A 25,471-nucleotide genomic window follows, 5' to 3' on the forward strand; every position below is an offset into this window, starting at 1 on the left:
GCCGGCCTTTGAGTTGAAGGCGGGAAAATGGCGGATTCCTCGGGGCGGGGCGCTGGGTAAGTTGTGGCGCTGCAGACCTGGATTTGTGGGTGTCAGGTGGAGGGCTGTAGTCGAGGGCTGGGGACAGAGGGGCCGCAGAGCTGGGGAGGTAAATGTCCTCGGGGTGAGTTCGAATCTGAGCCCCTCCCCAAGAACCACCGAGATGCGCGGGTTCTGGGAGGTGGGACGCGGCCTTGTGCATGCTGGGGAGCGTGGGCGCAGGACCCGAGGACGAGTTCGAGTCCCTGGTCAGAAGTTTCCATCCGGGGTGTTCTCCGGCGGGTGACTTAACCTCTCTCTGCCTCGCTTTCCTCCCTGGAGAAACCCGGCTGATCACGCCGCCGCCTAGGGTGAGGTTTAAAAGCGTTTAGAGCCGTGCCTCGCCACTAAATGTGATTCGTAGTTCTTCAAGTTATCTTTTCTGTAGTGGACAGCTGTTGAACCGCTGAAATATCTCCTTTCATTTACATTTTTTTTTTAATCCTATGTTCCTCATTTACAAATGAGCTTAGGGAGGAAAGATCATTTGCCCAGGCTCACATAGCAAGAGACAGATGTGGAATACTTACCCCTTGCCAGGTGTGATTCCGGGTGTCAAATTAAAAAACAGTCACAACCTGAAAGTTGAGAGTTATGTTTTATTCAGCGGAAATTTTTAGGACTTAAGCCTGGGAGGCAGCATCTCAAGTAACCGTGAGAAAATTGCTCTGAAGGGACAGGGAGGAGTCAAGTTAGATGAAAATTTGTGTTGAGGCAGTCTGAGTTCGAGTTGGAAAAGAATTTCCAGACAGCATTTCAGAAGGGAGTGAGCAGAGATAATAAGGGCGCTGCAAATGCAGCGAGTGGGTTGACAGGTTTCATGGATTAATAGCCAAGTTTTATAGACTTAAGACCAAGAAAATTCCTGCTGGAAGGCTGGCGTTAGGTGATTGGTCAGGGCACCTTAGGGTGAGTACAGCTGTGGGCATTTTTGCCTAATTCGGGGTCTGGAAGCCTGCTGGTGATGATCATGGCGGGTGGGCTTTTAGCAGTGGTTACAAAGGGGCTCAGTCAATTTCAGAGGTGACCTTGGTTCTGGGCTTCATGTCTATGGCTTTGGTGCAAGGCCTCCAACCTGTGGCCTGGGGGAAGGACTCAACAGTTGGTAACAAAGGGCAGATAGCCTGAACATCGAGAGATTATTGTGAATTAAAGAAAACCTGGTGTCTCAAATTAAGGAATCTAGCGCTTTTATATGTAGGGAAAGATGCAAGATTCTGCTAAGTCACTTCAGTCGTGTCCGACTCTGTGCAACCCCATAGACGGCAGCCCACCAGGCTCCCCCACCCCTGGGATTCACCAGGCAAGAACACTGGAGTGGGTTGCCATTTCCTTCTCCAATGGATGAATGTGAAAAGTGAAAGTGAAGTTGCTCAGTTGTGTCCGACTATTCTCAACCCCATGGACTGCAGCCTATCAGGCTCCTCCGTCCATGGGATTTTCCAGGCAAGAGTACTGGAGTGGGGTGCCATTGCCTTCTCCGGCAAGATTCTGGGCTCACTGAAATCATTCCTTTCAGAGTCATCTCAACTATCTAGGGCCAGTATCCTGCACTGAGTTCTTCAGGGCTCCCCATATGGAGTGGCTGTGGTCTAATGGCTGCTGGGTTGCCTAGGTATTTGTCTCCTTCCTGCGTGCCCTGGAGGGCTGGAATCATTGATGACTGGGATGTCCTTGTTTATTGATATGACAGGAAATACTCCATGTCTCACAAGGCTTTGTGTATTCCACCAATGTTTATTGTGCCTGTGTGCATGAAAATTTAGTGGGCCGCCTAAAGTCACTTGTGTTTATTCCACAGCCCCTTGTCCTAACGGAAATTGATATTAGCCTCTCTGAAGTTCGGGGGAAGTGCTTGAGGCTGGGCACAGATGTAGTGCCACCCTTTCCCCAACCCTCAGGTCCCTGCAGGTTTGGCCTAAGTTCCTTTGTTTTGTCTCCAGAGCCCTGGCGCAGACCCCAGAGAGAATCTGTGTGTGTGTGTCTAAGTCTCTTCAGTCATGTCTGACTCTTTGAGGCTCTGTGGACTGTAGCCTGTCAGGCTCCTCTGTCCATGGGATTCTCCAGGCAAGAATACTGGAGTGGGTTGCCATGCCCTCCTCCAGGGGATCTTCCCAACCCAGGGATCGAGCCCGCATCTCTTCTATCTCCTGCATTGACAGGCAGGTTCTTTACCACTAGCACCACCTGAGTAGCCCAGAGGGAATCTTTACTCTGTCCCTTTCCAGCTCTGAGACTCCCTAGGGGTGACCTGTATAAATCCCAGGTCCTTGTCTGGAAAACAAAGAGAAAGCAGGCCAACAGTTAGGTGTCTGCGGGGTTGGGAACATTCCATGAAGGAGCAGAGCGCCTGGCGCCCAGCCAGCATTTGTTAAGTTGCCTCTCCCCACTGTGGCTTGGAGGCACCCCCAGCCCTGGCTTGGGTCTCACCTTGCATCAGAACCCATAACACGGAAGGGGGCTACAGCGAGCTGAACAAGGGGCCCAGCACCGCTGTTGCCAGTGGAGCCTGTCTGTGACCTCAGGAGGATTGACAGTGGCCAGACCCCTGCTTGGCATCCCGCTGTAGTGGTCTCTGCCATACATCAACTCAAATCAGTCATATTTACATATATATATCCTTCTCTCTTGAGCACTCTGCTTTCTGTCTCTATGGATTAGCCTGTCCTGGATATTTCCTATCAGTGGAATCATGCAACACATGACATTAAGTGCCTGGCTTCTTTGACTCAGGACAACATTTTTGAGATTTATTTGTTTCAACACGTATCAGTACTTCATTCCTTTTTAGGGTTGAGTAATATTCAGGGTTCATTTTTTATTTAAAATTTTGTCTTGGGGTATAGCCGATTAACAGTGTTGTGATGGTTTCAGGTGAACAGCGAACGGACTAGCCATACACAAACATGTATTCATTCTCCCCCTAACTGCCATCAGGGTTCGTAATTTTTTTGACCGGAGTTTTGCAGCAGCCCTGCCTCCCACGTTGCCGATCACTTGTTCACCGCTTCGGGGCCCCCCAGCCTTGGTAGTGCTGACATCTGCAGGAGGGTCCTCTCTGTGGTGGGCGCCGTCCTGTGTGTTGCAGGGCGTTGAGCACTGGTCTCCCCCACTAGGCCGATAGCAGTCCCCTCTGTTGTGACCATCGTGGGTGTTTAGACATCGCCAAATGTCCCCTAGGAATCAGAAGAGCACTGCTGAGTTACTCGTCTGACTGTTTATCAAGTGCCTCCTGCCCGCCTGGCTCCTGGGACTCAGTGTTTCCCCATCCCTCACCCCCTCCTCAAATTGCCTTCTCCAGCTAAGCCATAGGGCTCGTATTGTTTAGTTGCTAAGCTGTGTCCGACTCTTTTGCCACTCCAGGCCTCCCGTCCATGAGATTTTTCCCAGGCAAGAATACTGGAGTGGTTGCCATTTCCTCCTCCAGAGGGTCCCGACTCGGGGATCCATCCCACATTTCCTCCATTGTCAGGTGGATTCTTTACTCCTGAGACATTGGGGCTTATCGATTCCAGTTTCCGCATCATTCTCTGTGCCCTTGACCTTGATGGTCTCTGTCTGGGAATGTCCTTCCTCATGTATGTGAGTTAATGGTGCTTGTCACTCACCCCCAACCCCCACCCCTTTCCCTGCCTTGGGCGTTCCCTCTTCGCACTTGCCTGGTAGGAAATTGCTGGTTATCCCTCTCAGAGAAGAAACCTAGACTGCTGTTCACCGTGTATCCTCAGTGGTATACAGTTGGCGCACAAACACCCGATGAATTAATGAAGTTGAGATCGTTCAGACTCGGCAAAAATGCTCGATCTCGGGCCTTCCCTGGTGGTCCAGCAGTTAAAACTCTGCACTTGCGTCACAGGGGGCTTGGGTTCAATCCCTGGTCGGGGGACTAAGGTCCCACATGCCACATGGCACAGCCAACAAAAAAAAGCTTGTTCTTCTCAGGCGTTTTCCCTGGGTGACAAGGCTGGGACTCAGTATCCCTCGTCCCGTGGAGATGGCCCCACCTTGCAGAGATGGGCAAGAGGGGTGGGTGCTGGGACAAGGCTGTCCCAAGGAAGCCCAGCCTCCTGGGTGGCTTCCCAGAGCTTTTTATCCACCTGCATTAACAAGACCGCCCCCGTTTCTCTCCTTCAGGAAGCCTCCTGCAGTGGGCCCCAGTGCTGCTAGGGGTGCTAGGAGCAAAGGAAGAACACAAGGTGAGTAACATGGGAGAACCTATCTTTTGAAATGGAATCCACTGAAATTAAGTGATTTTTGGACTTCTGTGGAACTTCTAATGCAGTGGGCACTGGTCAGGGAACTAAGATCCTACATGTTGCTGGCTTGGCCAGAAAAAAAAAGTGATGACCCCGTTTCCCCCGCCGCCCGCAGTAAGTACTTCTGGGGAAAAAAGAAAAAGGAAAAAAACAGGTCAGAGCAGGAAAGCTGGGGCTTTCCTTCTTTCTAGTCACACCTTTGAGGACCCTGAGTTTGATCACCCAGCCCTGAGGGGTGTTGTTCAGGGCAGTGGGCCTTTCTGGCCATGGGGGTCTCGGGCTGTGCCCAGGACACACCCACTTGTAAGAGTGGGTGAGGAGAGTCTGAGCTGAATTTGTTATAAAACATCAAAGTTTGTTTCTGAATAAGTGTGTCAGTCTCTCGGGGGTACCCACCTGTCTGATGTCCACCTGTGTGTCTGGGGTCACCGTCAACAGCCCTCCTTGACTCTTGGGTCTTGACTCTACCAGTTTGGGTGCTAGACCCAAGGTTCTCACACATTGCAGCTCAAGGCTCTGTTACGCTGAAGTATTTTTATGCCCTGCATCAGTGTGGATCTCAGAGAATTTGGAGCAGAATTCTAGTTCCCCAGTGACTGGAGGTTTATGTCACCTGGTCCGTAAAATCTGTCCTGTTTACACATGGTCTAGTTCTTGGGCACAAATTATATCCTTCCTTGTAACATTGCTTCTTTGGAAAACGTACCGCTGTTGAGAACAAGCAGGTGCATTCTAGTTTTCCAGCAACTTGAAACTGCTTTTCAATTGTGCAGGGAACCCAGAATCTCCTTCCTAGATGAGTCAATTCCTTTGCTGATGGTATTAGACCCAGCACGTTCTGGTCTCCTCCACCTGGAACTGGGGGTGTGCTTCACCCCAGTCCCTTGCTGGACACCTGGTGGCAGATCCCAGGTGTGGCTTGATTCTCTACCCTGGACCCTGCCTGCTCTGACCTGGACCCTCGGTGCCTCCTGCCTGACTGAGTGAGCCCACTCTCCCTGCAGGCACGGCTCTTCCCTGCCTGGGGCACGCCTGGGTGACTACCAGCTCTACCTCCAGCCTGCTAGCTTGAGGAACAGGGGACACGGGACCCGCAAGGGGCCTGGAGGCGCTCAGCCTTCAGCAGCTCTTGGATCCACAAGACAGCCTGTTGTAGCTGCCGCAGGGCGGTGAGCCTGGGGACAGTGCGTCAGAGAGGAGGGTGCAGCCAGTGTGCTGCCCACTGCTGCTGCCTCAGGACGAGCACTGAGGATGGCCCACCAGGCTCGGAGCTAGGGCATCTCAGGGAGCTGGCCGGAAGGAATTTCCTCGTGATCGTGAGGGCCAGACTGGGGAGTGGGGGGATTCCAGGGAAGCAGAGAGGAGAGGAGGAGCCGGCATAGTAAAGGGGAGCAGAAAAGTGGGAGGGGGCGGGGGTTGGAGTGGAGAGAGAATGAACAGTGAGACCCCTGGGGAGAGGAAGTGGGATGATATAGGGCGGGGCTGGGGGAGTAGGTTTGCCTAACTGGGTGAGGGCTGGGCCCAGCACCCAGAGTTGGGGGTTCGTTTTACCCCCAAGCACGGAAGTCCCGTCACATGGGGGAGCCCAGGTTATGGCCCTGAGGTTGAGAGGCAGCTAGATGCCCAGATGGGAGGACCTCCTGGGACTGCTTCTGTCTTGCCAGTGACGTAGGGAAGATGTCACCAGCTGACTGGAGGGATGGCCCCGGGGTAGGAGGTGGAGGTCAGAGCAGAGGACTGGGGTTGAGCACTGGGTGTGAAGTGAGAGCCCCTGGGGGATGGAGGGGACATGTGGGCTTCCTCCATCAGCTTTCGGCGTTCCGGGGTCAGGTGTGGAAGGGGACCTGGGGCTGGACTTTCACCAAGGAATATGGCTGTGTTCCAGAGGGGTATTGGTACTGAGTCTCGGGGCGCAGTCCTGAACTAAGAGTGCGTTTGGGGAATGTAAAAGGCAGTACCATGATTGGGTCATAGGCGGGCCTGGGTGGGAGAAGGGCACTTGGGGTCACAGCACACACAGCAAGTTGGGGCGGGAGGAGAAGGTAAACAGGTGGCCATCTTTGCCTTTTTTCTTTTTCTGGCCAAGCGGCAGGGTTTGTGGGATCTCAGTTCCCCTAGCAGGGATTGAACCTGGAGTCCTAACTACTGCACAGCCAGGGAATTCTCAGGTGGCCGCCTTGGAAGCTCTTTCTTCCTTTCCCTGCCCTGCTCTGCCCTGAGCCCACTTTCTGTTCTGACTGTTGGCACATACTCATGCCCTTTGTTTTTTTTTAAAATAATTGTGTCTACCTGTTTATTTTTGGCTGTGCTGGATCTTCCTTGCTGCCTGGGCTCTTCTCTGGTCTCAGTGAGCAGGGGCTACGCTCTAATTGTGGTGCTCAGGCTTGTCACTGCAGTGGCTTCTCTGTTGCCGAACACAGGCTACAGGGTGCTGGGGGCTTCAGTGGTTCCCGGGCTGTAGAGCACAGGCTCGGTGCACCAGCTTAGTTGCTCCAAGCCATGTGGGATCAGGGATTGAACCCGGGTTTCCTGCATTAGCAGGTGGATTCCAGGGAAGCCCCCTTGCTCTTCCTTGATCGTAGTTTCTTGGGTCTCCGTGGCTCCGCCTCTAGTCCAAGCGCTTGTGTACAGTGTGTGTGTGTGTTCCATCAATCAGTCGTGTCCAACTCTTTGTGACCCTTTGGACTAGCCTGCTGGGCTCCGCTGTCCATGGATTTCCTAGGCAAGAATACCGGAGTGGGTAGCCATTCCCTTCTCCAGGGGATCTTCCTGACCGAGGGATCAAATCCACGTCTCCTGCGCCTCCTGCATTGGCAGGCACATTCTTTACGGCTGAATCACCTGGGAAGCCCTTATATACAGGAGGTATCTCCTACGTCTTCTTGCATACAAAAGATGTCTCATACATGCTCAAAGCTGAGCAGGACGGGCTGACAGTGCCCAGCTTTCGGGGTGGGGTGTGGGCATCCTGGGCACCTGGTGGATCCTTAACACTGCATGCCGTAGTTTTATTATAAACCAACTGTGTGTCCCTTGCAGGTGGAAGAATAGTGGAGTCGCGGTACTTGCAGTATGAAAAGAAAGCCCCCAGAAAGGTAACACATAACGTCCATTTGAAACCGTTCTGAACTTGGAGTTCTGAGACAAGTTGCAGCAGCCAGACACCGCCTGGTCCTGAAGGAAGCGTTTCAGGGCTGTGGCCCAGTTTGCCTCTGGGACGGTCACGCCCTTCGAGCCAGTGCACGGATCTCTCTTGTGGGTGGCTGATCGCTTTGAGTATCCCTTGTGCAAGGCCACGAGCTCTAGTGAATCATAAAGTTATTCCTGTCTCTCAACACAGTAATTCCTTTCTGGATTCTGTCCTGAAGCCGTTCCTTCTAATGCCTGGCACACAGTTCTCTGGCCTTGGCTGGTGTCATAAAAAATACCTGGAGGGTGTGAGAGAAAGACCATGGGGAAAAATGACGTGCCTGAATCGCCCAGCGTTACAGGAAGGGCTTAGTGACTTACCTTCTAGCCGCACCACGGGAATGATGAAACCACTGAAAATGACAGCAGAAAACATTTAATACTTTGAGAACCTGCTTTGTGTGGTGTTCAGTGAGAACAGTCATTAGATTACCCAGTGACCTTTTTGTTTCAGCGTGTACGGACCGCCAGTGTGTGTAAAGTTTTTGTTATCCCGTTTTCCAAATCTTTGTTTATGATTTGGAAAAAATCGTAAGATTTGGTAAAGTTTAGTTAAATATTTATTTCTACTGCCTTTCTTTTATTCTGGTAGGGTGAATGGCAGGTTCTTTCTTTTTTTTTTTATTTTTTATTTTTTTTTTTAGGTTCTTTCTTAATTAACGTGATTTAAGACCGGGCTTGAAGGAAAAGGATACTTTTGTGCCAACTGATACGCTTCTTGGAGTGATTTTTTTCTTTTTTATGGACTTAATTTTTTTTAGAGCAGTTTGAGTTTCAAAGCAAAACTGAGTGGAGAGTACAGAGATTTCCCATCCATACCCCCACCCCACCCCCTCACGTGCCTATCCTGTCTGTCATCAGCATCTCACACTGGAGTATGGCGTGTTTACAGCCTAGGAACCTAAAATGATGCATCTGGACCCAGAGTCCGTGGTTTACATTATTGAAGTAATTTTCAACAAAGGCTAACAGTCCACACTTCATAATTTTAAAATTCCTGGACAGCTTGGTTACAGCACCCCCATGTGTCTACATGCTTATATAGTATTTTAGATTTTTAAGAGCTTCTCCATTTTCTTTTTTTTTAATCTTTTAAATTAAGGTGTAGTTTCCATAAAGGAAGCATCACTCTTTTCAGCATATAATTCTGTGAGTTTTGACAAGTGCGTGCAGTCACAAACGCACCACCGTCAAGATGGAGAAGTCTGTCACCCCCGAGACCCCTTGTGCTCTGATGGAACCGGCCCTTCCCCATCCGAGGCAACCACGATTTGTTTTCTGTCCCTGTAGCTCGGCTTTTCCAGAAGATCTTTTAAAAGGTACCACCCAGGTTGCAGCCTCTTTCGGACTGGCTGCTTTCCCGTAAAGGTCCGCCTGCCTGCCTCTGTACAGTTAGCGTGGGCTCCTGTGCTGGCTGATGGACATTCCACTGCATGGATGGACCGCAGTGTGCTCAGCCATTCCCTGGCCAAGGACACTGGGTTTCTTTCCCGTTTTTGACACTTATGAATAAAGCCACCTTAAACATTGCTGTTCAGGATTTTGCATGGATGTGATTGCAGTTCTCCCAAGAGTGGAATTATAAGCGAATTGTATGTTTGACTTTGTAAAACTGCCCGACTTATCCAGAGAGGCTGCAGCCACAGAGGAGAGCCATTACTGTAAGATGACACCATCCTAGTGGGTGCGAATGGCTATCTCACTGTGGTTTTAAATTGCGTCTCCATAACAACTGATGATACTGAGCATCTTTTCATGTACTTATTGACCATTCCTATATCTTTGGTGATGTGTCCATTCAGATCTTTTGCCCATTTAAAAAAATTAGATTGTTTTTTTTTTTCTCATCCTTGAGTTGTGAGAGCTCTTTCTGTGTCCTCGATATCAACCCTTTGTGGTGATTTGCAAATATTTTTTTTCCAGTGTATGACTTGGCTTTCCGTTCTCTTAAGTGTCTTGTAAACAGCAGAAGTTCTCACTTTTGATGAAGTTTATCAATTTCTGCTTTTATGGAATGTGCTTTTCGTGTCTTATCTAAGAAACCTTTGCCTCAGCCAAGATCACAAACATTTTCTCCCGTTTCTGCAGTGAGTTTTATAGTTTTAGGTTTTACGTTTAGGTCTGGGATCCATTTTGAATTAATTTTTGTATCTGCAGTGATGATGAAATTCAAGTTCATTTTTAAGTGTACAAACGTCCTCATATTCCAGCGCCATTTGTTGAAATGACTCTCCTTTCCTTATTGTATTGTCTTATCACGTCTGTTGCAAAGCAGTAGACTATACATGTGTATATCATTTTTAGACTGTTCTTTTCTACTTTTCTATGTGTCTGTCCTTTGGCCATTTATACACTGCCCAGATTATACAGTTTTGTAGGAAGTCTTAGCGTTGGGTCCTGTGAATTTTCCCACTCTGTTCTTTTCCAAAACTGGTACTTCTAGTTCCTTTGCCTTTCTGTACAAATTTCAGACTTATAATGCCATTTCCTACCAAAATTTCTGGAATTTTAATTATATTGAATCTGTGCATCAGTTTAGGGAGAATAACATCCTAAAAACACCCAAGTCTTTCAGTCCATGAACATGATATTCCTCTCCATTTATTTGTTTTTGTTAGATTTATTTCATCAGTATTTTGTAATTCTCAGCATACAGATCTTCTCCATGTTTGGTTAGGTTTATACCTAAGTATTTGGTGGATTTAATGCTGTTATACAAGATACAGTCTTTTCTTTCTTTCTTTAATTTGTTTCTTTTGTGATGAGATTTTATTAATTTTTTAAATTAAGAAATAATTCACGTATAACATTGTATTGGTTTTAGGTGTCCAGCACACTGGGGGGCTTCCTAGGTGGCTTAGGGTACAAGAATCCACTGGCAATGCAGGAAGCCCAGACTTGATCCCTGGGTTCAGGAAGATCCCCTGGAGGAGGAGATGGCAACCCGTTCAGTATTCATGCCTGGATAATCCTATGGACAGAGGAGCCTGGTGGGCTACAGTCCATGGGGTCACAAAGTTGTTCATTGCTAGAAGTATCTTTTTATATTGGCCCTGTGTCCTGCAAATTTGCTAAACTTACTTTCTAGTTTTAGCAGTGCTTCTAAACCTCTTTTGGGATTTTCTATGTGAAGTATCCTGTCTGCAAGAAGGGAGTTTTCTTTTTTTTTTCTGCAACTTGCTTGGCTTTTATTTCTTATTCTCAGACCTCTGTTGGGAGGCTGAATAGGAGTGGTGTCTGTACATCAAAATGTTTTCACTCTTTACAAGATTTTCTTTTTGCTTTTATATTACTATGACGGCTTGCCAGCTGCAACTGTTGCTTGCTTTTGTATAATTTTTGAAGAGTAAGACCTTTACAGAAGCTTTGTTTATTTTGACTACCAAATTAATATGTTCTCTGTGTAAAACTGGGCAATACTAAAAAGTATATAGAAAATCAATCATCTGTAATCTGCCATGTCAGATATTACCACCAGCAAATTTTTGATAGTTTCCTATGTTCAACGGATATGAAGGTATCTTTTGAAAAAAGTAACATTTATCGTCTATGTGCGGGCGTGCATGCTAAGTTGCTTCACTCGTGTCCGACTCTTTGTGGCCCCATGGACTGTAGCCTGCCTGGCTCCTCTGCCCATGGGATCCTCCAGGCAAGAATGTTGGCGTGGGTTGCCATGCCTTCCTCCAGGGGATCTTCCCAACCCAGGGAATGAACCACATCTCTTATGTCTCCTGCATTGGCAGGCGGGTTCCTTACCACTAGCGCCGCCTGGGAAGCCTTCATCCTGTATATATGCAGTTAAGTGTCAGAACTCCTTGAGTCTATCCCCTTGCCTCCAAGTAAGAGCAAATGCAGGCTTTGCAGATGGCAGGAAGGAAGGTGTCTTGTCCCCTGAAGGTCGTATATTCCCCTAACAGGCTCCTGCAGCAGATGCATTAAAGGCCGGTGGGACGATGCCTGCAGGTGGAACAAAATCCAGCCAGCTCCAAAAGAGCAAAGGTGGGTAAAGATGCAGGGAGAGTTTGAAAGAGCTCCAAGGCTCAGAGGGTGATGAGCATGGTGGAGAATTTTGTTTCTAAGTATGCTGGGTTAAAACTCCCTTTCCTTCATGGGGAGCATGAAGGAAAGGAACTAGGCGGAGAGTTTCAGTATGAAGACTGATCTGGGATGTGTGAGGAGCTGAAAGGGATGGCAGAGGAATGAGGGGGCCCGTCCCTTCCTGCCTTTGTGGCCCCAGAGAAGAGCCACATTGCCATCATGGTGCTCCCTTGTGGCACCAGTTCCTTGCTCATGTGGCCATTTCCCACCAGAGCTCTGAGAGCAGGACTTTCAGAGAGGGTATGAGGCCGCATCCTCCTGCCTCTCACTATCTTTGGTTGGATCGTCTTCTAAAAGCTTTCACCAGCGCGATACGAAAACTTTCACATTTTCTGATTGTAGACGTGTCATGTGTTGGGTATTTAAAAAATGGGTAGTGGGGACTTCCTTAGCAGTCCAGTGGTTAAGACTGAGCTTCCAGTGCGGGGCGGGGGTCGGGGGGTGGGGCACGAGTTCGATCACTGGTCGGGGAACTAAGATCCCACATGCCGTGTGACCAGAGGAAAGGGGAGTGTAGCCCAGGAGGGCAGAAGCTCAGCCATGACCTGCCATTCAGAGGACCATCACTGGAGTGTTGCTGCCCAGTCCTGGTCAGTGTGCTCATTCTGGAAGCTGGGGAAGGCTGCTCCCCAAAGTAGCGCATCATCCAGCTCTGTGCCTGCCTCACCGGCGGGAGTGGGCAGCTCTCTTCTCTTGTAGAAGAGCAATTCACAAAAAGCAAAACTTTCTTGGCCCACGAACCCTCATTCAAAATGGCAATAACTTTGAGTCCCATAGGAGAAAACTAAATATGTCCTTTTATGACTTAAATTTCCTGCTTTATTGTTTAGATCAAGAGTCAGCAAAACTTTTCTGAGCCAGTGGTAAATATTTTAGACTTTGCAGGCCAGACAGCCTCTGTCACTAAACAGTTAACTCTGCCTTTCGCAGCGTGAAAACAGCCACAAACCGTGTGTACACAAATGGGCTTGTCTGTGTCCTAATAGAACTTTATTAACAAACACGGGAAGTGGGCCGGATTTGGCCTGCAGGCTACAACTTGCTGATCCTGTTCTAGCTGTTTGTCAGAACAGTTATTCTGTTCCTTGACCCAGGCGTGACTGAGAAGCGGACACACGGAACTGGAGCCAGCCTTTTAGTCTTCTGTCATGCAGCTGGGTTGAGGGCCATGTGTGAAGCTGGGAAAGCTGGCATGGTCAGAGGGGTCAAAAACTGGGCCTGCCACATTTACAACTCAGGGTTCTCAGCTGGGGTTATTGAGGCCGGTGGTGTGGGATGCTGGTGGGTGGAGGCCAGGGATTGACACCCTCAGAGCACAGGATGGCCCCACAAAAAAGAATGATCTGCGCCCCCATGTCAGTAGTGCCAAGACAGAATTGTAATTTAAACATAGCCATGACAGTTTAGAGGGACTGCTTGAGTTCCATTGTATGCCTTGATCGGAAATTAGTTTTCTTAATGGAAATGCTCTACATGCAGATGACAGAACATTCAACCAGTGGAAACAGAAATCTCCTGCCTCTAGTTCCCGTTCCTCACCCAGGAGGCAGCCAGCTGCTCCTGATAGATTTTTGTCTAATGAGCATTTTTTTTTAATTTAAACACAAAAGGTACCACCATTTATACTTTTTGTCACTTTACTCGTTTCCTCAACTGCACAGTTCTTCATTGAAGAGTTTTGTTTACTTGCTAACATGACTGTATTTTACATACTATTTGCTCATTCTGCAGCCTCCTGGAAACCTTGTTTAATTGAAACCTGCCGTTCACCAAGTGCCCATTTTAGACAGTACAAGGTGTAATTTCACATTTTTAAATAGAGGCTAAAAAATGAAGCTACAAGAGAAAGAGAGAAAAAGAGCAGAGGGCAGAACATGTATATTGCATGCTATTAGACTCTTGGCCTTCTCTGGTGACTCAGACGGAGAAGAATCTGCCTGCAGTGCAGGAGACCAAGGTTCGATCCCTGGGTTGGAAAGATCCCCTAGGAGAAGGGAATGGCTATTCCACTCCAGTGTTGTTGTCTGGAGAATTCTCTGAGCAAAGCACCTTGTTTGTTTATTTATACGTTTATTTTATTTTTCTTTATTTTTGACTGTACCACACAGCTTTCAGGATCTTGGTTCTGCAACCAGGGGTCAAGCCCAGGGCCCTAGCAGTGAGAGCGTGGATTCCTCACGACTGGACTGCCAGGGCATTCCCTATTTTTATATTTTTATGAGGGATAATTGATTTACAGTGCTGTATGAGTTTCAGTTGTACAGCCCAGTGATTTAGTTATACGTATACATCTATGTCTTGTCTTTTTCCTATTCTTTTCCCTTATAGGTCTTTACAAACTACTGAGTGTAGTTCTCTGCTGTAGAGTAGGTCCTAGGTCTGTTTCTGTTTTGTACATTCATATGTACACAGCATCCTTTATTTAAACTAAGCAGAAAGGCTTATTTGTGTCTTTTGGTCCTAAAGAATGCCTCTCTTTTCTAGTTCTACTTTAAAATATATTCAAGTTGGTGGGTGGGAATTTCCAAAGGTTTTTCAGCCTTCTCTACTGCTTCTTTGCAAGAAACTGAGTTTTTGGAAGCAGGTGGTATTGCAGAGAAAAGTTTCCTGCTTCCAGGCTTCCACATCTTGCTAACTGTGCTGACTCCTGGGAATTCTCCTTGGGTCCCATAGATGGCAGTGGGCTTGACAAAGGCAACCTGCAGTCTACCTTGCTGGAGGGGCATGACACTGCCTTGTCTGACCTGGATCTCTCAGCCATTCACGGTAAGTCGTCCACTGTCCCCGTCCATTCCCCCGCTGCGGGTTGCAGTGCATCCCTGAGGGCTTCCAAAATCTGCTCTTCTCACCCTAGAAACGCTTTTTTTTAAAAGTGTAGTTGATTTACAATGTTGTGTAAGTTTCAGATACATAATACAGTGATTCATATATATATATAAAGATTATGTAGATTCTTTTTCAGATTATTTTTCCTTATATGTTATTATAAAATACTGAGTATAGTTCCGTTACTGTACAGTAGGTCCTTATTGGGATCTATTTTATATGTTAATTCCAACCTCCTAATTTGTCCCCCCAACCTTTCCTCTTTGGTAACCATAGGTTTGTTTTCTATATGTCAGTGGGTCTGTTTCCATTTTGTGTATAAGTTCATTTTTTTTTTTTAGATTCCACGTTAAGTGATATCATATGATATTTGTCTTTCTGTCTTGACTTCATTTAGTATGATAATCTCTGGGTCCATCCATGTTGCTGCAAATACAATTATTCCATTCTTTTTATGGCCTAATAGTATTCCATTGTACATATATACTAGTGCCAGTCGCTCGGTCATGTCTGACTCTTTGCGACCCCGTGGACTGTAGCCCGCCAAGCTCCTCCATCCACGAGATTTTCCAGGCAAGAAATCTGGAGTGGGTTGCCATGTCCTTCTCCAGGGGATCTTTCCAACCCAGGAATCGCACCCAGGTCTCCTGCGTTGCAGGCAGACTCTTTCCCATCTGAGCTGCTAGGAAAGCCCCAGATACATGCTACCTCTTCTTTATCCATTCATCTGTCAATGGACATTCAGTTGCTTCCATGTTTTGGCTCTTGTAAATAGTGCTGCAGTGAACTTTAGGTGGCCTGTGTCTTTTCACTTTATGGATAACACTTTTCTTCATCTTAGATAAAAGTGTGGTCCGAAAGACTCCACAACTAAAAAAAAAGTCAAAGAAAGCCGAGTTGTCATCCTCTTCTGCTGTGAGTGAAAAGAGCCCAGTAAGTGTCTGAAATGAGAGGGAAGCCGCCGCTGCAGGTTGGCTAAATCTGTTTCAGCTCCTGCCTTGTGCCAGGTGCCCCTCGATGCCTTGCTCCAGGAGCGAACAAGCCAGCTGTGCCTTTCAGGACAAAAGCCCACGACATTATTAGAGGATTTACAGAGTTCCATCTTCCCAAGTATACACCTATGGGAGGAAATACAAATTCAGGGTCATGTGAAAAATGAGCCTGGGGTCTGATTTTCTGGTGCCACACTAGGGTGGTCTACAGGCCAGGTCCCGACCATGGCAGGGAGGGTGGCTGGGCTGTGGTCTCGCCTGCGGGGGAGCCCCGAGTCCTGGTTCTGGTGGGTCGCCGGGTTGGTGGGTGCCCTCCAGCTGGCAGAAGACCACCCACCTGCCAGAAAGAGACCAAAGAGCACCCTTGTCCTGTCACAGAGGCCCCAGAAGACTAAGTGGGAAAAGAGGCCGCCTGGGGACACAGTCGAGAAGCGGTAGAGTGCTCGTGTGAAGACAGCACATGTGGGCGAGGGTTGTGCCCCTTCTCTCCCAGGGGGACAGAACTGGATTTACACCAGTTCTCGGGGAACCAGGAGTATCTTTTTCTTCTCCTGAAGGATATGTCACAAGCAATGGAAATGATGGAGTCCCAGACTCTCCTTCTGACCCTGCTGACCGTGAAGGTAAGGATGAAGCCTCTTTTCATGTGCGTCGCAGATGGAAGGGTGGCCGCTGTCAGCCACAGGGGCAAGGTCCCCTCTGGCCTGAACTTTTGTTTTGCATTTCCCAGATGGAGAATGGCCTGTCTGCATTCGAAGAACAGGCAGAAAAGAACCTAGAAATATTGTGTAAAGAGAAGGAGAAACTCCAGAAAAAGGCTTATGAGTTGAAGCGCAGGCTTCTCCTCTGTCAGAAGAAGAAGGAGCTGGAGGATTTCCTGGATGTACAGGTCAGGGGTGACCACGGCCTCCAAGCCTCATGTCCCAGCAGCGTCAGTCCTTTGGGGAGGGTTGGAGAGAGCCTTTATTGTGAGTGTCCCTCCTCATTTGGCTTCAACTCTGTATTTCTGTGTGGCGGTTTATCAGAGGATGTGACGGTAATGTTAGAACCGACCTGCAAATGGGCCTGTCTCTTTAACACACACAGGCCCTGGGAGGCTTCTCCGGCGGTCCACTGGCTAACACTGCACCTTCAGTGCACGGGGCACGCGTTCCATCCCTGGTTGGAAACTAAGGTCCCACATGCCATGGGGTGTGGCCGAAAAAAAAAAGTGAGACATGCTCTGGCCAGCCCAGGTGGGCCCGAGTGCTGGTGGGAGATGCAGGCTTGGTGCTGAATGGACAGGAATGTCCACGTCAAGGAAGGTCACAGTGAACCCTGGGAACCTAGGAAGGCTCGACCAGGAAATGGGGCTCCTCACCCAGTAAGTGTGTGTGCTGGGGCCACCATAACAAAGGACCACAGGTGGGGTGGAAGCTTAAACAACTGGCACTTACTCTCCCTTCCTTCTGGAGGCTGTGCATCCGAGAGCAAGATGTCAGCAGGGTGGGTTCCATCCGAGGGCCGGGAGGGAAGGAATGTCCCAGGCTCTGTCCTTGGCTTGTCGGCGGGCATCTTCTCCCTGTGTCTCATTGTTAGCTGGCCTTCTCCCCGTGAGCGTCAGTCTCTATATTGCCCCCTTTTATGAGGACATCTGTCATACTGATCAGGGCCCAGCTTAATGACCCCACCTTAACTGGATTACCTCTGTAAAGTCTCCAAGTCAGGTCATGTTCTGAGGTGCTGAGGGTTGGGGTATCAACCAAGGAATTTGTGAGAACAAGTCCAGCCCGTGACACTCAGCACATGCTTGTGAGTGTTCCCTGTGGCCCAGCCCCAAGCTGAAAACGGGGTCCCTGTCCTCCTGGACCTCACAGTAGAAGAAAAAGAAAAGATAATCACGTAAAGGAATCCTTACAACCCCCAGATAGCGTGTACGAGGAAAGAAGGCTTGGTGGGCACGGCCTCGGTGGGTGGAGGCCTGTCAACTCCGGGCTCTGAAGCAGGAGGGCCCAGCCTTCCTGGGTCCACTGTGATCCCAGTCAAGGGCTCAGCCTTGGAACATCCTGGAAGGCCAGCACGTGTTCCTGGTGAGGAGGCCTGGGCCACCTTGCTCACCACTCGGGAGAGCCCACCACACCCTTGGAAGCTTCCCAGGGAGACCTGGGAGGACCAGTGCTGTGTCTTTTTTATTAAGGTTTGTCTAATCAAGTGTTTTAAATGGTGCTGCCAGTTTCTTAAATGATGGTATCCACATCACTGACTCAATGGGTACGAAACTGAGCAAACTCTGGGAGGTAGTGGAGGGCAGAGGAGCCTGGCATGCTATGGTCCACGGGGTTGTAAAGAGTCAGACACAACTTAGCGACTGAACAACAACAATCAGTTTCTTTATTTTTATTTTATTTTACTTTTGCCTGCGCTGTGCAGCCCGTGGGATCTGAGATTCCCCAACCCGGGATCGAACCTGCATCCCCCACAGTGGAAGCACTCCAAGTGTGGAGTCTTCACCTCTGGACCCCCAGGGAAGTCCCAGAACAGTGCCGAGTCTTTACCTCACACGTGCCGTCCGGTGAACTTGCAGGGAGGGGAGCGCAGGGCTCGGACTCACAGGCTCTTCCCTCCCTGCCTGCAGATTGAGATGCTGAGCCCCTTGGAGGCTGTGGCCAGCCGCTTTCGGGAACAGTACAAGACATTTGCGATAGCCCTAGACACCACACGGCACGAGCTGCCCGTGAAATCAGTCCACCTGGATGGAGACAGGCAGCTCTTCTTAGGTAAGAGCTGGGGTGGCTGTGGGGCAAGCGGCAGGACAAGCCACTGGTGCGTGTTGGTGTCTCCTGTGTCCTGGGTACCTTTATCCCTCAATGTCATGTCACAGGCCTCCTTGCAAGTAGATGGTGTGTCCCCCGTCAAATGGCAGAGGATGCGGGGGGCCGGCGAGGCTGACATTGTTTAGGGTCGGGTCCTGAGTCAGAGCTGCATTGGGATTTGAACCCAGGTTTGTAGGATGACCCTTCAGTGATCTCCTGTCCTGAAAGGCGTGCTGGGAGCCTGCCGTCTCTCAGCCTTGGGCAGATCTAGTAACGTGCTTTGGCAGCTGGGAAACCACAGGGCCACCACCCCCTACCTTGTCCTGTCTTTTGAGCAGAGCAGAGATGGGCGCTCCCATCTCCGTAGGGCGTTCCCATTTCCCGTAGGGCGTTCGATCTAATAGTTCACTTGAAGAAGCTGACAGGTGTGAAGAGCACCATCCAAGACCCTATGGTTCTCTTTAGAACAAGTCTCTTTCTCAAGCAAGTTTTCAGCTGCCCTAGAGTTTGCCTCCTTCCTTCCTTCCTCTCACTTTCTGTCTCCCTTCCTTCCTTCCTCATTTAAGTATAATTGCATTACAGTGTTGTGTTAATTTCTGCTGTACAGAAAAGTGATTCAGCTATGCGTGTGTGCTCAGTCTTGTCTGACTCTTTGCTACCACGTGGACTGTGGCCCACCAGGCTCCTCTGTCCATGGGATTCTCTAGGCAAGAGTACTGGAGTGGGCTGCCATTTCTTCCTCCGGGGATCTTCCTGACCCAGGGATCGAACCCAGGTCTCCTGCTTTGGCAGAGAGGTTCTTTACTGCTGAGCCACCAGGGGAGCCCAATTCACTCTACATATATGTATATATACAGTCACTTTTCATGTTTTCTTCCATTGTGGTTATGGAGAAGGAAATGGCAACCCACTCCAGTATTCTTGACTGGAGAATTCCAGGGACAGAGGGGCCTGCTGGGCTGTCGTCCGTGGGGTCACACAGTCAGACACAACTGCAGAATTTGGCAGCTGTTATGGTTAATGACAGGATACTGCATGTACTTCCCCATGCTGTACAGTAGGACCATGTTGTTTAACCATTCTACATATACTTTGCTTGCATCTACTAATCCCAAACTTCTTATTCAGTGATCAATGCAAAGAAATAGACGAAAACAACAGAATGGGAAAGACTAGAGATCTCTTCAAGAAAATTAGAGATATCAAGGGAACATTTCGTGCAAAGATGGGCTCAGTAAAGGACAGAAATGGTATGGACCTAACAGAAGACATTAAGAAGAGGTGGAAAAAACACAGAAGAATTATACAGAAAAGGTCTTCATGACTGAGACAACCATGATAGTGTGATCACTTACCTACAGCCAGATAGCCTGGAATGTGAAGTCAGGTGGGCCTTAGGAAGCATCACTATGAACAAAGCTAGTAATGGAATTCCAGTTGAGCTATTTCAGACCCTAAAAGATGGTGTTGTAAAAGTGCTGCACTCAATATGCCAGCAAATTTGGAAACTTCAGCAGTGGCCACAGGACTGGAAAAGGTCAGTTTTCATTCCAATCCCAAAGAAAGGCAATGCCACAGAATGCTCAAACTACCACACAATTGCACTCATCTCACACACTAGCAAAGTAATGCTCAAGATTCTCCAAGCCAGGCTGCAACAGTACATAAACTGTGAACTTCCAGATGTTCAAGCTGGATTTAGAAAAGACAGAGGAGCCAGAGATCAAATTGCAAACATCTGTTGGATCATCAAAAAAGTAAGAGTTCCAGAAAAACATCTATTTCTGCTTTATTGACTATGCCAAAGCCTTTGACTGTGTGGATCACAACAAATTGGAAAAGTCTTCAAGAGATGGGAATACCAGACCACCTGACCTGGCTCCTGAGAAATCTATATGCAGGTCAAGAAGCAACAGTTAGAACTGGACATGGAACAACAGACTGGTTCCAAGTTGGAAAAAGAGTACGTCAAGGCTGTATGTTGTCACCCTGCTTATTTAACTTATATGCAGAGTACATCATGTGAAATGCCGGGCTGGATGAAGCACAAGCTGGAATCAAGATTGCCAGGAGAAATATCAATTACCTCAGATACACAGATGACACCACCCTTATGGCAGAACATGAAGAAGAACTAAAGAGCCTCTTGATGAAAGTGAAAGAGGAGAGTGAAAAAGTTGGCTTAAAACTCAACATTCCTACTATTATGGCATCCAGTCCCATCATTTCATTGCAAATAGATAGGGAAACAATGGAAACAGTGACAGACTTTATTTTTGGGGGGCTCCAAAATACTGCAGATAGTAACTTCAGCCATGAAATTAAAAGACCCTTGCTCCTTGGAAGAAAAGCTATGACCAACTTACACAGCATATTAAAAAGCCAGAGATATTACTTTGCTGACAAAGGTCCATCTAGTTAAAGCTATGGTTTTTCCAGTGGTCATGTATGGATGTGAGAGTTGGACCATAAAGAAAGCTGAGTGCTGAAGAATTGATGCTTTTGAACTGTGGTGTTGCAGAAGACTCTTGAAAGTCCCTTGGACTGCAAGGAGATCCAACCAGTCCATCCTAAAGGAAATCAGTCCTGAATATTCATTGGAAGGACTGATGCTGAAGCGCCAGTACTTTGGCCACCTGATTTGAAGAATTGACTCATTGGAAAAGACCCTGATGCTGGAAAAGACTGAAGGTGGGAGTAGAAGGGGATGACAGAGGACGAGATGGTTGGATGGCATCACCAACTTGATGGATGTGAGTTTGAGCAAGTTCCGGGAGTTGGTGATGGGCAGGGTGGCCTGGCGTGCTGTAGTCCGTGGGGTCACAAAGAGTTGGACACGACTGAGCAACTAAACTGAACTGAATCCCAGACTTCACTCTGCCTCTCTCCTAACCCATTGCTGCTTGGTAACCACCATCTATTCTCTGTGTCCGTGAATCTGTTTCTCTTTTGTAGATGAGTTCATTTGCACCCTTTTTATTTTACTTCCCACACATAACGGGTGACATGATATTTGTCTTTGTCTGGCTTACTGCGCCGAGTATGATAGCCTCTGGGTCCATCCATGTTGCTGAGGTGGCACAGTTCATTCTTTTTTATGACTGAGTAGTATTCCATTGTGTGTATGTACCACATCATCTTCATTCATTCATCTGTTGGTGGACATTTAGGTTGCCTCTGTGTCTTGGCTATTGTGAGTAGTGCTGCTATGAAGATAGGAGTGCATGTATCTTTTTGAATTAAAGTTTTGTCTAGGTAAATGCCCAGGAGTGAAATTGCTGGTTCACATGGCATAGAGTTGGGTAATTTCTAAGCTAGGCTCTCATGAGCCACTTGAATATATTTTGTTTGAAGCTGATGTAAAATCAAGCCTTTTCCAATGTAAAATAGTCTATGTATGACACAGGACCTTGAAAAATGAGCCTTGTTGAACCATCATCCATGTCCAGGTTTCTAATTTTATTTGTAACTCTCGGTCTCCATGTCTGATAAATTCCTTAGATTGTTGGGAGGAGTTGGGCTTAGGGACTGTTAGAGTTTCCTAGGGCTTCTGTAACAAAATAGCATAAACAGGGTGGCTGAAAACAACAGATATGTGTTCCCTCCGAGTTGAAGGGGCCACATTGGGGTTGGATGCTTCTGGAATCTTTGGTGGAGAATGTATCCCCTGCCTCTCTCCTGGCTTCAGTGTGCTGGCAGGTGTTGGCTGCTGGAGCATTTCTCCAAACACTGCCTCTCTCTTTTTTTTCCAGCTGTTCCTTTTGTTTTATTTATTTTGCACTTAATTATTTATTTTCTTTTTGGCTGCGCTGGGTCTTTATGGTTTTCTCTAGTTGTCGTGAGCAGGGGGCTGCTGTCTTGGTTCTGCGTGCAGGCTTCTTTCTGACCACGGGCTGTAGGCGCACGGTCCTCAGTAGTTGGGTGTACGGCTTAATTGCCCCGAGGCAAGTGAAGGTCGGACCAGTGTCCCTTGTGTTGGCAGGCAGTTCCCTGCCCTCTGGACCGCCAGGGAAATCCCCGTTGTCATTAAGTTTATTTTGGCTTTGTTTTTTGTTTGTTATCACAGTGTTGCGGCACCACCTCTGTCTTCACATGGCCTTGTTTCTGAGACTCCTTGTCTAAACTCTCCCCTTCTTACAAGAACACCAGTGGCTGCATTAGGCCCCTCTCTAATGACCTCCTTCTAACTCAGTTACATCTCTGGAGACGTCATTTCCAGTTAGGTTGTGTTCACAGGTACCTGAGATTAAGACCTGAACATGGCTTTTGGGGAGGACACAGTTGAGTCTCTCGGCAAAGAAGATGTGTGTTTATAAGAACCCTTACAAGGGTCCCCAAGTGTCACAACGTACAGTTGCGACATGTAGTGTTGGGACTTGTACCAGACTCAGAGATGCTGGTTTTGCTAGAGCAGGTGGGGGACCCAGCGCTGTTGCAGGCGGCTTCCCACATGGGGCTGGGTGGGGAGGAGGTGCAGAAATGGTGGGACTGGGGACTGGAAACCACGGGTTTGTTCTTAAGTTCCTTCTCACCCAGATCGTCTCTGTCTTACGCATGCGTTTCTGTAGCGAGGACAGCAGTATGCCCTCTTAGAGTTTCCGTAACTTCCTGCATGGCAGACACACCTGACCCCCCGTCTCCGACCCCTTTGATCTCAGGCAAAGGGGCCCAGAGGCGGTGCCAGTGCAGGAATGTCTTCTTTCACTGCCCTTTCTTCCTTTGAGCCTTTCACGATTCTGGCATCACACGAGAGCATTCCAGCAAAAGGAGAAAAATCTAGCTGGCCACCTAGTTCGTGTGTCCATTGCTTGGGGCTCCTTGAAAGGCGCCGTGGTTGGCAACCCTTTTTTCCCTCCAGACGAGTTGCAGCAGGAATTGAAGACCACACGCCATCTGCTGGGAGAACTTGGCATTGGCAGCTCAGAAGACAATGCGAAGGCCTTTGACGTGCTGAGGGAACTCAGGGAGGTGATCCAGAAGAAGGACCTGGAGCTCCGAAGGTATTGCAGAAAATAGCTCAAGAAAAAGATAGCACCCCTCCCTGCCACCTCCCCTTCAGCAGAGAGGGGCTGTTGGCAGCTGCCCTGTGGAGGGTGTGCTGTACCCCAGACGGTGGGCAGCTCTGATATTTCCAGGGGCCAAGGGTATGAAGGTCCAGCAAGGCAGGGAGAGAGCAAGATTCTTGGAACCCAAGAATACCCTGGTGTGTGTTCTTTTTCTAAGAAATTTTTTGTTTTGGTTGTTGGATGTGGACGGTTTTAAAGTCCTTATTGAATTTGTTACAACATTGCTTCTGTTTGATATTTTTCGTTTTTTTGGCACAGAGGCATGTGGGATCTTAGCGCCCCAACCAGGGGTTGAATCCACACCCTTGCATTGGAGGGTGAAGTCTTAACACTGGACCACCAGGGAAGTCCCCTGTGTGTTCTTGAGCAGCCACAATAGAAAGGGGCGGTCATTGCCCAGGGTAGGAGCACATCAGGGACCCTAGGGTTGGTCTTTATGTGGTTTTCAGAATAGGGGCTTTGAGAGATCTTGGGACCTCTTATTAATGTCTAAATACATGTAGAAAAGCCACAGGTGGTAACGGTGGCTTTCACGAACAGGCACCCTTGTGTAACTAGGGCCCAGGTCCATACAGCCGATGGCCAGTCCCGCCAAGCTGCCTGCCTGCCCCCACCCACGGGACTTTTCTAATCGTGGGGCTTTCCTCCACCTCTTCCAAAAGAGAATCTAGTTTTCTTCTCCTTTATGATGTCAAATGTACTTCCTGAGGTGCCTGAAAAGTTTGAAAGGTCCTCATGACAAATACCACCTGCTACGGCATTGCCTCCCTCTGTGTGCCTGGGGTGAAATCAGACACGCCAAAGGATTCTAGGTCACCAGGGTCACAGGAGTAAATGGAAAACACACGAATGGGAAAGCACGTTTTATGCCGGCTTCCCCACCGCTGTTTACGTCATGTGATCCCTGGGACGGTGCCCCATTCACGGCTCTGCCTCCCGCCCTTTGGATGGTTCCTTGCACGGTATTGGTACTCCTTAAATATTTGTCGAGTAAACGACTCTTCCTTCACACCTGGCTAGTCCTGTTCTAGGGGCTTTGCTGTTTGAGTTCTGCTCAGACAAATCTTACTCACCTGCGCTTTCCCACAAGCCCAAGGAGGGTCACCCTGAACCTGTCTCCCCCATGTGGCAGCCTCATAGGCGCTCGGGCAGGCTGGTAGGGGTGGTGAAAAGATTCCATCATCTTCTTGTTGATGCAGGAGCGTCGACCAGGTTCTGGAACTTTCCGCCGAGGCAAGTAAAGAGGCAGCTTTAATCAACCAGGATGTCTGGGAAGAGGCCCAGGGCCCTGAGGCCCTCAGCCGGTGGTATTTTAATCCCAAGGAGGCCACTGACGGGGAAACTCAGGAGGAGATCAGGAGCCCCTTGGGCCACGACGAACTGTGAATCCACATGCAGAGTGTGTCCCTACCCCAAGCAAGGACATGCCTGCACCCCATGGGGAAGGACACACGTCCTGTGCCCCTTGTTCTGGGGGGCAGGGAACCTGCAGCGACCCCCCGGGTTCTTCAAACTTGAGCACTTTACGCACTTAGCCTAGCCGTATAGTTATTTTTGTGTGATAATCTCATTTGATAATTTAACAAATAAAAACTGTTTTGCAACGGAGCCTTGGCTTTTCTGTAAGGGGCAGAAGAAGGCGCATGTTGTTCCAGCTTTTTCTGAAAAGCTGGTCCTGAGCATCAGAACCTCCCAGACATTATGACCAGTTGACCCTTGAAAAGTGTGGGTTTGAACTGCAGGTCACTTATACATGGATCTTTTTCAGTAGTAAATACTACATGGTGATTTAGTTGCTAAGTCTTTTCTGACTCTTGTGACCCCATGGACTGTAGCCCACCAGGCTCCTCTGTCCATGGGATTTCCCAGGAAGGACACTGGAGTGGGTTGCCATTTCCTCCTCCAGGGGACCTTCTGAACCCGAGGACTGAGCTCACGCCTCCCGCGTTGCAGATGGGTTCTTTACCACTGGCCACCAGGGGAGCTCACGCACTGTAGCATGGTGCAGGCCTCGGTTGGAAGAGTCCACGTTTCAGAACTTGTGGGTACGGAGGCGTAAATTCTGTGAAGATATTTGACTGTGGAGCCTCTAACCCAGTGCTGTTCGAGAATCAGTTGTGTTTCACTTTGAAGATGGCTTCATGCCCTTCAGTCACCGGGCGGTTCTGTTGAAT

The 25,471-nt window shown here is 48.7% G+C and overlaps 1 protein-coding gene across 8 annotated transcripts; it reads left to right on the top strand.

Moving 5' to 3' along the window:
• The first annotated feature begins 10 nt into the window (after nucleotides 1-10).
• HAUS8 (HAUS augmin like complex subunit 8) lies at nucleotides 11-24,905 on the top strand. 8 transcript variants are annotated; one of them, XM_086408589.1, is made up of 11 exons: nucleotides 11-389; nucleotides 4,213-4,274; nucleotides 7,374-7,429; nucleotides 11,441-11,522; nucleotides 14,295-14,387; nucleotides 15,289-15,380; nucleotides 15,997-16,062; nucleotides 16,170-16,328; nucleotides 18,054-18,195; nucleotides 23,090-23,231; nucleotides 24,497-24,905. In XM_086408589.1, the coding sequence occupies exons 4-11, from the start codon at nucleotides 11,477-11,479 to the stop codon at nucleotides 24,681-24,683; spliced, it is 927 nt and encodes a 308-aa protein (XP_086264715.1). In that variant the 5' UTR covers nucleotides 11-389; nucleotides 4,213-4,274; nucleotides 7,374-7,429; nucleotides 11,441-11,476; the 3' UTR covers nucleotides 24,684-24,905. The 8 variants fall into 8 exon arrangements, with proteins under 8 accessions (XP_086264715.1, XP_086264711.1, XP_086264716.1 ...); XM_086408585.1 differs by having other exon boundaries at nucleotides 11-163; XM_086408590.1 differs by having other exon boundaries at nucleotides 11-148.
• Nucleotides 24,906-25,471: the final 566 nt, after the last annotated feature.

This window comes from Bos grunniens, chromosome 7 (assembly GCF_055505025.1).
Source record: "Bos grunniens cultivar Pamir isolate PY7600 chromosome 7, Bosgru_T2T1.0, whole genome shotgun sequence".
Taxonomy (NCBI): domain Eukaryota; kingdom Metazoa; phylum Chordata; class Mammalia; order Artiodactyla; family Bovidae; genus Bos; species Bos grunniens.

Excerpts from the sequence above, each read along its gene's own strand:
- HAUS8 (XM_086408584.1), top strand. The coding sequence starts at position 28 with ATGGCGGATTCCTCGGGGCGGGGCGCTGG. Across the intron at positions 15,381-15,996 it reads CTGTGAGTGAAAAGAGCCCA|GATATGTCACAAGCAATGGA; the intron begins GTAAGTGTCTGA and ends CTTCTCCTGAAG. Across the intron at positions 16,329-18,053 it reads AGGATTTCCTGGATGTACAG|ATTGAGATGCTGAGCCCCTT; the intron begins GTCAGGGGTGAC and ends CCCTGCCTGCAG.